At 55.9% G+C, this 14183-nt stretch overlaps 1 protein-coding gene across 1 annotated transcript; it reads right to left on the bottom strand.

The window, feature by feature from the left end:
- Window positions 1–88: 88 nt before the first annotated feature.
- On the bottom strand, window positions 89–7614 carry SLC16A6 (solute carrier family 16 member 6). The gene is made up of 6 exons (XM_050908351.1): window positions 7552–7614; window positions 5246–5487; window positions 4592–4735; window positions 3676–3804; window positions 1855–2676; window positions 89–1229 (listed from the first exon to the last, which is right to left on the bottom strand). The coding sequence occupies exons 2-6, from the start codon at window positions 5478–5480 to the stop codon at window positions 988–990; spliced, it is 1572 nt and encodes a 523-aa protein (XP_050764308.1). The 5' UTR covers window positions 5481–5487; window positions 7552–7614; the 3' UTR covers window positions 89–987.
- Window positions 7615–14183: the final 6569 nt, after the last annotated feature.

The raw sequence follows: 14183 nt of genomic DNA, 5'->3' as shown, positions 1-14183 counted from the left end.
AGGTCCAGCGACACTAGCTGAGGCCTCACGGAAAGAGATGCTGGATCTGTAGGTTGGGTTGTTTTTTTTTTTTTTTTTCCTTTTTAAATAACAATTGGGTTACTTAAGACCTACCTATTAAAAACAGCTACACTCTATGCTGTAAGAGTAAGTTTCCCAACAATTTCACAAGCTAGCAATACAAGATAGGTATTGAAAAGATTGATGTAAAGACAGCTTTCCATTACACAAAAGATGATTTTTCCTCTCCAGTTATTTAAGCTAATCTCCTTTAACAATCTCAGAATAAATTAATAAATACTAGTTAAATTAGAAACAGTACATCAGATCTGACTATCAATAGAAAACAGTTCTAAGGATACCGATTGGGAGAAGAAAAATGATCTTGTGAAATATGTGCAGTAATAACTGGCCATAAAGACATACGGAGCCTCCGATTTCCCAGCATTTGTGACGTTCAAGTTAATTAGAAGAACATTAGCAATGGTTTAAGTCAGCTATCAAGCCTAGTGTCCTCCTCAAATCTAAAACGTAAGTCCATAGTCTTCCAGAAGAAGATTCAGTTGGCTACTGGTGGTGTACGAAATGCTCGTCTCCAGTTCATATCATCGGTTTCTTGTCTGCGTGGAATTTGCGGTAGGGGATGGGTGAGGACAGTCAGAGGCTGAGCTGCTTCTGCTGTTGCTGTTCTCAGTTTTTCTGGGATCAGTCGAACCTTTATCTATGCTTGTTATCAGGAAAGCAGGAGTGTGCATCACGTCTTCATGCTAGACAGAAGTTATTTTTATGTGGCTATCCGTATTTTCTATGGAGCTTTCCATTGTTGGTTAAAAAAGTTCTAATAATAAAAAAAAAGTTGTTGGTAGCAACTGTTCACATTTAAAATTTCACATTCCCTTTAGAATGTAGTTTTAAAACGTGGAGCAGAGCTGACGTTTTCCCCAGTCTTACGCCGAGTACATTAGATGGAGAAGGAACAGGTTTTTTTTATGCCACGCTGTCACAGCCTTTTCCTGAATTTTCTGCTTTTCCAATATCCATTTCAATAAAGTCATCTGGTAAGTCTGGTACAACCTCTGCCGCGCTCTCCTCTGCGTGCTGCTGCTGGCGGTGGCACAGCCCAGCCTTGCATGGTCTCACCAGGGACAGAAACACAGCACCCAGGACCATGCCAGCAGCACAGGAGTAAAAGGCTGAGCTGTAGTTCTGTGTCGTATCCACTAAGACACCTACAGAAAAAACACATTTACAGCAGTTAGCCACAACAGACTCCCCCTCTCCCTTGCCCATCCATCCCTCTTATAGGATTTTTAATCCTGGTAGCACTGCGTCATTTTATTTGCAATCAAAAGATACTCAATGGCAAACAGATGCTACCTTAAAAAAATAAAAACATTGTGTTCAGGGGTACGTAGTGTCATCTTCAGGCAAGTCAGAAGCCTTTGGGCACTGCAGGGACGCTAAGCCTGAGATGCGTCAGGCATCTCTTTATTACGATAGAGACTTCACCTTTCTGCAGGGTATGGCAGAAACACATGCACAGTGAAAGCGATTCGTTTCTGCCATTCGCTAGAGGCTGAAGTGATGCCAGTTTTAGGTTTCTAACAGGAGCAGGGTAGCACTGCAGTATTTTCCTTCACTCCGAGGTTCCTCAGTGGAGACTGCCTCATCCGTGGGACTCTGCAGAGCTGCATTGCAGCAGTCTTATGGCTCCGAGAGCATCCTAATACTAGTTGCAGGGCTTGTAGGATAGTACTATGATTAGTACTGCCAGAACACTTTCTAGACAGAGATCAGCACCAACAGCTGTCAAACATACCAAAAAAACCATTAAGATGAAAGTTTTAGAGTTACCTGCAAGGGGTGGTCCAGCCAACCCAGCTAAGCTTTGAATGAAGACATAGACTCCAGCTGCAGAAGACATCTTTGCGATGCCAACCACGTCGTCTTCTGCCAGGAGGGGAATATGCGTGCCCGCTACCGTTCCGAGCATGAACCCAAAAAATATGCTACATGTCATCAAGCCCCAGAATTCAGAGGCAAAAGGGAAGGCAAACAACGCTACAGACAGCAGAACAACACAGATGAGTTCGATGTAGATCTTGCGGATAGGCTTTTTGTTGAGAACCCAGCCAGCTGAAATTCTTCCAAAGACCTCTGCGATCGCCATGGCCGACAGTATGTATGCAGAGTGGTCTTTGCTGATGCCAAGGCTGAGGCTCAGGGGAATGATGTAGAGGGAGGGAGCGAAGAAGCCCAGGGTAGCGAACAGGCCAAAGAATGCATAACAGATAAAGCTATAGTCTCTCATCACAGAGAAGTCCAGTAGTTTGGTTTTTGGTTCTGGAGGGGTGCTGTTATTTTCAACAAGTATCTGTACGTGTTCCTTTGGTTCTTCACTTTTCGGCTCTGCTTTGGTGTTTCCAGGCACATTGCTGGGTGAGGTAGTTATTTCTACTCCTGAGTCTATGGACTCTATTGAGGTGCGTGTTTGCTCGTTTTCAAGCATGTACTTTGTCTCCGTGGGCTCTTCTGGAGGCTGCGCTTTCACTTCTTCTTGCTCCTTGATGATAATGGGTCGCAGCAGTGATCCGCAGATGATGATGCTTAGCTGTAGCACCCCAACAGAAAGGAGGCTGTATCTCCAGCCAATCTGCTCCTTCAAAGCAGTAATTGCTGAGGGAAGAGGGCAGAAGAAGAAAGTATAACTAGACAAGCCTGTAGTAACACCAAGGAGCTATTTGAATTTACAGCTAGGGAAGTAACTGGAGCATCATCACTGGAGGGTCCCAAGCACCTCAACTCTCGCAGAGGCTGAGCAGGGGTCCCCCTGGTGCCACCCAGGGGTCTGGCACCCACGTTCCTCCCATCAGCTGCAGCAGACAAGAGCTAGAAGTTGCATTTACCATCTGGCTAGCAGAAGCTACCCTCTAGGTAGCCGCTTTTGAGGTCCCAGCGAGTTTGGGATGTGCGAGGACGAAGGTGTTATTTTTAGTGAGCGAGAGCAAACTCAACATTCAAGTTTCCTCTCTCAGCTGACCCCACCCTGAAACCAGCTACTAGAGGAAGTCTCTTAGCTCTACTCAAAGGTGCCTGTCACTGCTTAATTACAAGCCTTCGTGTGCAATCAAAGCAGCTTTGCAACGGGTATTAGCTGAAAGCAAGCGTGCACAGCAGAAGAGCACCTGGACTGCAGAGGACAGGCGGTGACAGGGCAGTGACAGGGATGCGCTGCCTGGGGACAGGTCCCCAAAAGGCTGGAGCAGGTCGGCAGCCCGTGCTAAGCACAAGCCCACTAACCTTTAGGAGCAGTTATGTGTACTGCGTGTGTTTTAAATAGCTGAAGTTTCTCAGTCTTATTTTTAGCCTGCTAGATCTATATAGGGAACCCGGCAGGCTGCGTATCAGTGAGGCACGTCCTGCTCCGGCAGATCATGCTGGGGAGGGGTCAGGATTGTCAGACCAGTCTCTGGGATTACTTGTAACCCTGCCTGCAGGGCACGAGTGCCACGGGCATGTGAGCAACCACCTGTGAGCTTTAGCAGCTCACAGGAAGGTCCACGAGCACCAGCTTGGTATGGATGGCCTTTGCCTCCCATTTGCTTGGGAAAAGGATTGGAGCAGCGTTGTGCTTTAGGCGTGCACGTATGAACTCACAGCGTTCGGGCACTGTACCTGGTGCAAAGGAGAAGACAGCGAAACATTCCCCTGTAGATGCCACTGCTGTGACCAGTGAACGTCTTTTGTCAAAATACTGTGATAAAATGGTGACAGTCGGGAGGAAAGAGAGGCAGTATCCAAGGCCTGTGAATAAATGCCAAAAATTGCCATAACAACAAGTAAGGGAGGGGGAAACACCGATGCAAGAACACGTTAAGTCAGCTTTCCCGGTGGTGAGATTACAGTATCATTTCGGCCAACTCAGCAAGTCACCCTGGAAGAAAATCATTGGGGAAACCAGAATGTTATTTTTTTTTAATTGGAGGGCGAAAAGAAAAAAAAAACAAACAAAAAAAACCAAAAGAAGAAACCCGACCTCCCAAACCTGCTAGACAATGCCTTCTGTTCCCCAGCAGCCAGTGGGGTCCACTGTCAGGACCTCATCTGCTCAAAGAGTTTGAGCCTGCAGCAATTGCTCCCCTAAGCAAGGCAAGCTCCTGGCCACAGACATGAGCAGGACACCCAGGCCAGATTGGAGAGGAGGGAAAAGTAACAGGAAAAAGAAAAAAAGGAAAAAAAAAAAAAAAAAAAAGAGATAGAGGGAGAGGTTAGAGGATTTGACCCCATGAACAGCTTTCATCTCCCCAGCGATCCCAGTCAATCAGAAGCAACCAGTACAGCTGCACTAGCACAGTGGTCTGTGGGATCAAGTCCCAAGGTGGTCCCACGGGTGACACAGGGCAGAAAGCCAAGCCTTGAGCCCAGGTCATCACCTCTACCAGGAGGGTGAGGTCAGCTCAGAAGGGGCAGCAGCATTTCTCAAGCACTCCCACTGTTGTGGGGAATAAAACCCCCATGGCCAGAGCCACGCTTGTGGGAAGCCGCAGGAGCGAGCGAAGCATTTGGTGGGTACGGGAATAGGACGACTCACCAGAGATGACGCCGATGGTGACATACATATCCACAACAGTGCGGGCGAAGGAGGCAGTGACCATGCCGGTGCTGATCAGCACCCCTCCGGCCATCACCACAAAGCGGTGACCGAAGCGATTGCTGAGGACCGTTGACAGAGGAGCTGGATGGGCAGGAGAGGAAGAGAGCCGTGGTCAACACCCAAGTCAGCAACTTCACCAGCTACCATCTCCTTCAGAGGCTCTTCTCATACCCCTGCCCAGGTCCCCGTGACATGCCACCTCCCCTGCCAGTTGGCCTCACACAGCAGAGCATCACCCTGGAGCCATCCTTGGAGCACTGCACAGCTCACGGCATTTAGGATGCGCTAAAGAAATCATCAGAAGAGACTAAGACGGGTGCGTGGCAGCCTGGGACAAACCTGCAGCAACATCTACAGACACCAGTGGATTTCAGTGAGGCTCAAGTTTTATTTCTAATCCTTTTCACTACAGAGTTAGGTTTCAAAACTCTTGTTTTCACCCCTGGCTGATGAGAGCTGAACGGCCAGGCCAGGCTCAGCGACACAGACCACGTCCCTGTACCACGCAGAAGTCACAGGTACCAGGTTTTGTATGCTGAGTCAGCACTACGACTGCCCCTTGCACTCACGCTGAACGTCTGCTACTCTTACCTGTGAAGGTCTGTACAAACACACATATGGATATTATCCAGGATATCCTGCTGTTGGTTTCATCAAAGCTTTCCATCAGGTCATTAAAGAAGACACCAAACGATTTTATAATGCCGTACGTTAGAGCTTCCACAAAGAAGAAAGCAAAAGCAATTGTCCAACCCCATCCTCCGTCAGGCACTTTAGTATAAACATTTGGAGAGGTGCACGGCATTTTTACAGCTTTGACAGTCATTTTTGATCTGGAAGAGAGGCGAGAAAGAGCCAGGCATCAGTTTAAGATCAATTTTGCTGAAAGAGGCAGGGCCTAGCAGCTGTAACATCCCTAAGGCACCACTAGCTTGTCCCTGTGCTGCCGAGGGATTAAATGCAGGAGTTAGGCTGAAGTTTCTGCCTTTGTCACCCCATGGGGCTCGTTTCTGCTGGTGCCCTTTGAGCCCAGGACCAGAAACTCTCCGCTCAGCACCCAGGCGAGCTGTTCCCATCAGCAAAACCCAGCGCCCGGCAGCTGTCATCCCTATTACAGTGTGTGGGGGTGGATGGATGCAGTTCATGAAAGATCCACCGCGGGACCCAGCACGGGCCGGTGGAGCCTCAGGAACTCCCCAGGAGCACCCATCCTCCCCGCTGCACCCTCCTGCCTGGCCCAGGGTGGCCAGTGATGCCTCAGTACCACCTATTTGCTGCGGGGTCGGTCAACGATACAACCCACCATCGCACCCTGCAGTGTCCGAAACCCATCCAGCAGCCGCTGGCACTCGGGGTGACGGTAACTCCTCGGGAGCCTGCCTGATCCCCAAAATGGCTGCGCCAGGGCTGCCAAGCCCCGGCTGCCCACAACACTGTGGCCTGGCAACAGGGGGTGGGTCACCCCTGCTGCCACCAGCTCCCCATGCTGTCCCCTGAAGTTCTTGGGGTCACCGCCACCCCCCAGGGCAGGAGAAGGCTGAAGCCCTAAGGGCTGCTGGAGGGAATCACCCCGTAAGGCACAGGGGGGGCAGGGGGGGTGTCTCTTCAGCCCTGCTCCGTGTCACCCCGGGGGGCTGTGGATTCGCAGGGGCAGTTTTTGTCCTGCACGGGGCTCCTCACCAAACCCGAGCACCGCCACACCTGCGCAGGGGGGACAGTCCCGGCTCGAGTCCCAGTGCTGGCTCTCAGCAGCCACCCCGGGAGGGGACCGTGAGGTGGCCGTGGGCAGCCGCCCCGGGCGCTGCTGGCCCCCCGCCCCGTGGGCTGCCTCCGGCCCCACACCCGCCGTGTCCCGGGCACAGCGTGAACCTGCGGCTCTTGCGGGCGGCGCGTTTCCTCCCTGCGCCGCCGTCCCCAGCAGCCACCAGGCATTTCCCTCCTCCATTTTATACTCCAGATCATCGGCACGACTTTCTCGGCAGAGGAAGCCAGAGCGGCTCCGGCAACGCTTCCCCATCCCACTGGGGAACTTCTGACGGAGGACCAGGCGAGTGCGTGCGCGTTGCCGGTCAGACCAGCACCCACCGGAGACCCATGAGCAGCCCCACGGGAGCCTGGCTGGGGTGGGTGATGCAGGGGCCCACGCAAGGGGTCCCCTGAGTGGGGCAGGGGAGTCTCAGCATCCCGCTGACCCCTCTGCGGTGCTGCGTGGTGGGTAAAGGCTGGTGCACAGCTCCCTTGGGGGCTTTTCCGCCGAGGGATGGAGCGAGGCGTGGGCTCCAGCATCCCTCTGGTGCTGCCTGCGCCCAGGCTCTGCTGCAGCTCGGGCCAGGCGAGGGGCACAGGCAGGACCACTGCCGTGTGCCCAGGCAGGAGTTGAGCCTCTGCCCAAAGTTTGTGGGAAGTGCCTGGATACCCCTACCCGAGCGAGGCAACGGGGCTGCAATGAATTCCTGTGTCACTGCACAAGGAGTGGGGGGAGATTAGATTAGAAGGAAGCACGCTATTTAGAAGCAGGAAAAAAAAAAACCCAACAAAAAACCACAAACCTTGGCGTACATTATGTACATTTAAAAATTAAAAAGAAATTATGATCAGGGAAAAAAAAAAAAAGAATTAAAATGCCAGAGCTCAGGGGCCCGGCGTGCCCCCCCCCGCCTTCCCTGCATCACTTTCCGAACGTTTCAGACCTGATTTCTGCATCGCCACCGCCGCACCGGCTCCTCGGCGGGCGCCGGGGCCGCCAGCTAAAAATAAAGGGATGCGGAAAAAGGGAGGGTGGGGGGAAGCAAAAAGGCACGAAAAATAAAAAAATAATTAAAAAAAAAAAAAAAGCCAAACAAAGCCCCCCCCTCCCCTCCTCCTCCCCCGGAGTCCCCGGGCGGGAGCCCACTCACCGGGCGGCGCTGAGTGCTGCAGCGGGGCTAGGGGCTGCCCATGGCCGGGCGACCCTCGGCGGCAGCGGCGGCGGGGCGGCGAGAGCAGGAGGAGGCGGCCCCGCTGCCCGCCGGCCTCCGGCCGCTGCTGCTCCCGCTGCCCGCGGCGGCGGCTGCTCTGCGCTCGCTCCCAGCCCTTATATACCGGCTGGAGCCGGTCTCCGCCGGCGGCTCCGCAGCGCCATGTGCGCGCCGGGCCCGGCTCGCCCCAGCGGCGGCGCCGGCACCGCGTGTGCGGCGGAGGGGCGGTGCTGGCGGCGGGGGAGCGCGGCCCCCCCCCCCCCCCCCCCCCAAACCACCACCACCACCACCACCCCGGCCCCGCTGCCAGCCCCCCCGGGCCGGCACCTGCCGGAGCGGTCTGGGCTGCCCCCCCTCCCCGCCCCCGGCCGCGCTGCAGCCCCGCGGGGGGCGGCCGGGGCTGGAGCGGCGCCGGGCGCGGCAGGTCTCCGCCGGTTCGGCCGAGCCGGAGCCGCGGCCGCGCTGCGGGGAGGGCGCCGCTGCCCGGGGGTCGCCGGGGGGGGGGGGGGGGCGCAGAGTAGCGGCGGCAAAAACTCTGCCGGTGCAAAGGGCGGGGGGGGGGGGTGGTGTGTGTGCGCCTCCGTTGCCCCCCGTGCTGCCGGGGCTGCCGTCGGTGAGTGGCAGTGGGAACGGGTTTGGGTTCCCCCCACCATGGCGGGGGCTCTCGGAGCCCGCTCCGGTTTGGTGCCGAAGTTTTGAGCCCTTTGTTTGCGGAAAAGGCCTCGATCCCCTTATGGGAAAGGGATGAGACAAGGGATGCAAGTTGGGGGGCGAGCAGAGGGTATCCCCGCACGCTTCAGGCCCTTTGGGCAGTGTGGCCGGGATCGGGCTGCCTGCCGCTCTCCTTGCCCCGCAGCAGCGGGATGCAATGCCGGGAGCATCCCGGGTTTGGGCTCACAGCGGAGCAGGCAGCCGCCGTCCCGTTTGCCGTGCGAGGCGCTGGGGACGGGACGGGAGCAGCTGGGACGGGGCCGAGCACACGCCGAAGCCCTGCGCGCCGTTTCTGAGGACGCCAGCGTGCGCTCATCCCCTCCATGCTCCAGCATTGCGGGCAGCGCGTGTTGCATTTTTAGGGGAAAACATCTCCTTTATGTAGGGAACTTAAAAAGTAGCGATTTGTGAGTCAAACTGGAAGCAGGCAAGACCGACTCACCACCTATATGGATGGGGGAGGAAGGGCGCGGGGTGTGTGGGGGGGTCAGACATCTGGCATGGAGAGCACAGGGCAGGGGTCCTTCCTGTACTCAGCAGTCCCCGGCAAAGGGGGATGGAGCTAAAGCGATGGGCGCTTTAGGGTTTCCCCTAAATTTCCCTGAAATCAGTAAAAAAGAGGAAAAAACTGACAGCGCTGCGTTTTCCGTCTCGCTGTGCCACAGCCACCACTACCGCTTTGTCCCAGTGCTGGCCTTGATGCGCTGGATGTGGATGGGCGCTGCTGGGGAGGTTTTGGAGTCTTGCACCATTCCTCGGGGCTCGTGGGCGAGTGACTTTTGCCCGCAGGTAATAGCAGGGCGCTCAGAGTGGGGCGGTGACCGGATCCCTCCTCGCTTGCCCTCCCGCGCTGGCCCGGGACCCCACCACAGTTTGCTGGGTTAAAGTGGAACCTGGCGATTCCGGTTCGTACCCCTGGAAGAACTACCCAGGTTAAAATGTTCCTTCAGCGCCTCACCCATCAGCAAGGGCTGCTGCGTTTGATTTGGCAGGAGTCCCTTCTCTTGGTCTTTTTTTTTTTTGTGTCACAATGGGAGTTGCTAGTGGGGCGGCGCACGTAAGGGTAGCAGGCAGTGGGGGCAAAATTCTGCAGACTTCTCGCAAATGAGGCAAATTAGCTATTGCTTTCGCTCGGTAACTTCGAGAAAGCTGCCGCTGATTTCTCATGGCAATGCTGGTCCAACGGCCACTGCCTCCAGCAAGCAGCTGATGCTCTTGTCCTCGCAGGGAGGTTTCGGCAGCTTCACCCCTCGCAGTCCCATCCTAAACAAGCTAAAATCCAGGCGCTCGGCTGTGGGGAGCGATGGGGACTGCGCCTTGTGTGTCCTTGGGGAGCCTCGTATCGCCCCGTCCTGCAGGAAACCCCTTCCTCCAAGGGGTTATGCCTTGCAGGGGTACGGATAAAGGGCGACCACCTCCTCTGGCCTCAAAGAGCCGATACCCCGTTACACAAGCTTTTCCTTGAGAATGGGTCGCCCTCCCTGAGCTGTAATTCTTCCTGGCAGCGACAGTGCAAGTGGTTATGGGACAACAAAAGAGGTTTGTGCCTCCAGGGGAGAAATAAGAATGCAAATATCTTTGGCATGAAAAAACAAAGGCGATTTACTCCTTGGTATTTCTTGTCAGTGCTTTGCATCTGTCTCTGCTTCACCTTCTCATTCCTTTCCTTTGGGCTTTCCAAGTGCAGTCAGGCTTTGGGGAGCGATGGGGGCTGGAGGGGCCCCGTGGGAGGGACGGGGCTGACGGCTGGTGGCTGCAGCCTCTCCAGCCCAGGGCTTCGCAGCTCTGCTGTGAAATGCTTTTTCCCCCATGTTGTTGGCCCACTTTGGGGGGATTTCCCCTGCTCCAGCCTGGCCTCAGAGAGGGCTTGGCCGTGTCTTGCCGGGACGCTTTGCCCCGGCACATCCAGCGCGGGTCTGTCCCGTGCCTGGCAGCAGCTTGCACCAGGATGTGCTTCTCCATCTTCCTGGGGACTTCTGCACCGCTCCCAGCCCAAGTGCGTGGCCGGTGTTTGAGGGCTCTGTAAACCATAGCGAAGCAGAGCAAGCATCCCGTCAGTGGGCATAAATCAGCCGGGAGCTGGAAAACAGGGCGGGCTGCAAACAGAAAGGGAGCGCGGGCCCCTGCTTTCTGTCGCCGGATGGGTCAGGGACTTCCAGTTCATTTATTTTGCTGGGGTTCGCCCAGCCCTGCTCGGCATGTGTAATGTTTTCTCTGAAAGACCTAGCAGTTAGATGGGTGAAAAACATTCTCCTGTCTCAGGAGCTGGCAGAAATCCTAGCAAATCTGCAGAAGTATGTTTTTGTCGGTGCTGCTTATTCTGTTAGGGGAACTAGTATAAACTATTCCAGTAGAAAACCTTTTCCTGGAATAAAGTCTTGACTCTGTTCAGAGCATTGTCAGGACGGTTGTACCGGGAACGGAGCTTTGCTGGTAAACATGCCGAGACCAAGGAGGCCTAACGGGGCAGACACAGAGCTTGTGCCCCCTCTGCCCCATGGACGAACCCCTCACAAGGCACCTGCGGCCCTTTGCTGTGCTCAAATAAAATCTGTGCATGGTTAATTTGGAAACAAAACGTGGATTTTTTTTCTCGCCCCTGAAAGCCTGGCTGTCCCTGCCGGGATGTGCCACCATCCATCCCCTCCAGGCTGCGGCTGGGCATCCCCCGGTGGGGTCGGGGTCAGCGCCGTGAGCCACGCCATGGGGGCACGTCCCCGTCCTGCGTCACTCGGCAGCCGTGGGGTCAGCACGCAGCTTGAGCGATCGCTTTTGCTTGCTTGCCTCTGTTTCCCTGACCCCGGCTGGCACGAAGGGCGATGCTGGGAGCCCCCGGGGTGGTCCTGGGATAACAGCGGGTACCCGCTCCGGCTTGAATTTCTCATCCCCCGCTGCGTTCTTATCTCCCCGCTCCTCGCAGCCGGGATGGGGATGCCTGCTGGGGCTTTCGGCAGGAGAGCAGGGCCGTCGGAGATCAGAGCTGTGACGCCCCGGGTGGGGTGCGAGCCCCGGGTGGTGGCGGGGGACGGCTCGGCGCAGCTGGCACAGCCGGGCGTGCTTCAAAGGGCGGCAGGTTTTTCTGGGCTCCGGCTGCTGCTTTGCTCTCCAGGCAGGCGTGAAAATGTGAAAGAATGTGAAAAATGTGAAAATGATCGTGCTGGCCCCAAGATTTGTAAACTTCTGGTTAATGTGTAATAAATACATGACAGATACTCCCAGCGCTGGGCGGGTGACTGCGGTGGCTCAGTGGTGGTACAGCCGGCGGTGGCATCCCCGAGCCGAGGAAGCATCTCCCCTCCCCTGCCCTGGAGCCAGCCCCAGGGTGTCCCGAGCAGCACTGGTTGGAGAAGCTTTGGGGCTTTTCTAAACTGGTTGATCTGGTTTTGACTTATCCCTCGTCTTCCTGTGAACCGCCTTGTCTGGCTTGCAAAAATGCACTTTATTTTATTCGTTTAATTCTTCCCTGGTCGAAGGTGCGTGCTGTGAAGCCCACGTGCACAGCGTCCAGGCTGAGCGACACCGGCGCTCGCAGCCCAGTGCCGTGTGGTGAGGAGCGCGGTGCCGGTGCCGGTTATCCGGAGGCCTTGGTTCCTGGGTGTGATTTTGCCCAGGTAGCTCATCGAGCTGTAACCACCGGTGCAGTATTTCCTGCTTGGCACGAAGTGAGGTGCTGCAACAACCATGTTTCCACCATAGTCAGCCTGGGGGAATCACTTATTTTTTTTGCAAAAGTAGCTAAAAGATGGTCCTTCAGCTCTGCACGGGTCCGGCTGTAGCAAAGCTATAGGGGAACAGAGATGCTGCTGAAGCGCAGGTCCTGGCGCGGTGGCGAGCAGGGACCGGGGCTCGTCCCAGGGAGGCTCCCCACAACTGCCCTGGCACCGCCGGAGGACGTGCGCCGTCTGCCGCGGGGCAGAGCTGGCACAGCCCGGACTCGCCCAGGAATTCGAGGTGAAAAGGGTCGGAGAGGCGCCTCTGCCAAGGAGCTCGGAGGAGAGCACGCTGGGGTTGATGCCAAGGGCCGGCCTCACGCTCTGCTGGGGTTTGGACATGCTGCGGACGAGGATGGTTCTGCAGGAGCCCGGCAAGAGCTGTGCCGGCATGTCCCACCTTCCACGGGCCGTGTTCCACCTCTCCTTCAAATGACCTCTGAGCATCAGAGATCAAGAAGTTTCGTCTGACGCTAATGCATAAATTTCAGCCCTGGATGACTTTCCTCTGCAATTTAGAGAGAAGAGAGTGTCCTTTGAAAACGGTTTTGATTGTTTTTGTTAGCCATGTCATCCTGGCGTCCCTCCCCAAAGTAAATGGAAAGGACAGAGGTTTGTGGGCGAACGTGGGTTTGGCTCCCTTGGGTTTTGCTCGTTTTTTCTGGGTGGCTGCAGGTGCCGATGGGGGGGTCCCCAGTGCACGTTGCATGGTCCAGGGCCACCCCGCAGGGATGGGATGGGGTCCGACGTGGTGCTGCATGGAGGATGCTTGGAGAGGCTGGGGCTCGGCGCAGGGACTATGCTCAGCCTGGCGAAGGGGCCCTGGAGCTGCTGGATGCCGGCGAAGGGGCCGGATGGTAGGATTACGTGGTGTGGCGTTCTGGAAAGGGTGAGCACCACTTGCCTGAGGCACGGCTCAGCTGGGATGGTTACGTGGGGCTCAGCTGAACTTTATCCCTTTATTTTTCCCCCAAAACCAATTCCAGTGCTGGGTGATCTCCTGCTCCATCCCCCCTGCGGAGAGCCCCGGCCAGAGGGCTGAGATGGGGCTGAGGTCACCCTTGGCCATGGCCAGGTTAATCCATGCTGTTCCTGTGAAGCTCAAGTCCATGCTTTCCTCGGTCCAACTGGGCTCAGCCCCTGCACGGGGATGTTGGACTGAAACAGGGCTGCTCCTTTCAAGCCCCCTTCCCCAAAGAAACCCTCAGAGCTTTCTAAACAAATTGCAAAGGGAATTTTTTACGGGAAAATAAAGGCGACTTAGCCGCCATCAAACATGTCCAGATACCTGATCTCGATTCTTCTTGCTGTTTGGCAGTTCAGGGCATGAGGGGTGAGCTGTGGGTTTGCAGTTAGGGTGCAGAACGGGAGCTGGGCTCATGCGCTTTGTTCGGGCAGGGCTGTGCAGCCTCTCCGCAGCTCAGCCCCCTCCCGCGGCTCAGCCCACCGACCCACCGCATCCTGCCCCCGTTCGAGGCCCTCGGATGGAAGTTTATAAATTGACGCTCTGGGCTGTGAATTATGAATGGAGTCACATCCCTGATCACGGCAGCGCTACGCCGACAGTCCTGAAGCTGCTCATCTGAGCGACAGCCCAAAGCTTTTAAGATGTGAACAGCGAAACCTGGGAATAATTTGCTTTGCCAGCTACAAACGTCTTGGCCTACAGATGGGGCTCATCGTATTCCCTCTCCTGTCTCCTCCTGTCGCCTTCACCTCTTTTGTTTTCCAGTATTCTCTTCTCGCCTCGCCCTCTTGGTTTATCTTCATGGATATTGTCCTGCTCGGCCGTGTTGACCATCCTGTGGGAGCTGTGTCCTGCATGGCGCATTCCTTCCCCAAGGTTGCTGGTACCAACTGGGGACGTCTACCGCAGCGCTGGTCCCAGCTGGGTCCCACTGGTCCCCTGCCGTCCCCACCCGGGCGCAGGTCCCTGCGCTGTCCCCGCAGCCAGCGCAGAGCTCCTCACGCAGGGCTCAGCGGGCTTTTGGCAAATCTCTGCAGCTTCATCTCACGTTGGCCATAACTTTGTGCTCAAGACGTTGTGTTTCATGGCTGCGTCTCCACCATCGATCTTCGAGGTGTTTGTCCTTGAACCTCTCTACCACTGGAGGCCGAATCCTGCCCTAAGCAGATGTATGAACCCCCGGA

This window comes from Gymnogyps californianus, chromosome 19 (genome assembly GCF_018139145.2).
Source record: "Gymnogyps californianus isolate 813 chromosome 19, ASM1813914v2, whole genome shotgun sequence".
In the NCBI taxonomy this organism is placed as follows: domain Eukaryota; kingdom Metazoa; phylum Chordata; class Aves; order Accipitriformes; family Cathartidae; genus Gymnogyps; species Gymnogyps californianus.
This window is presented reverse-complemented; position numbering and strand designations above follow the sequence as displayed.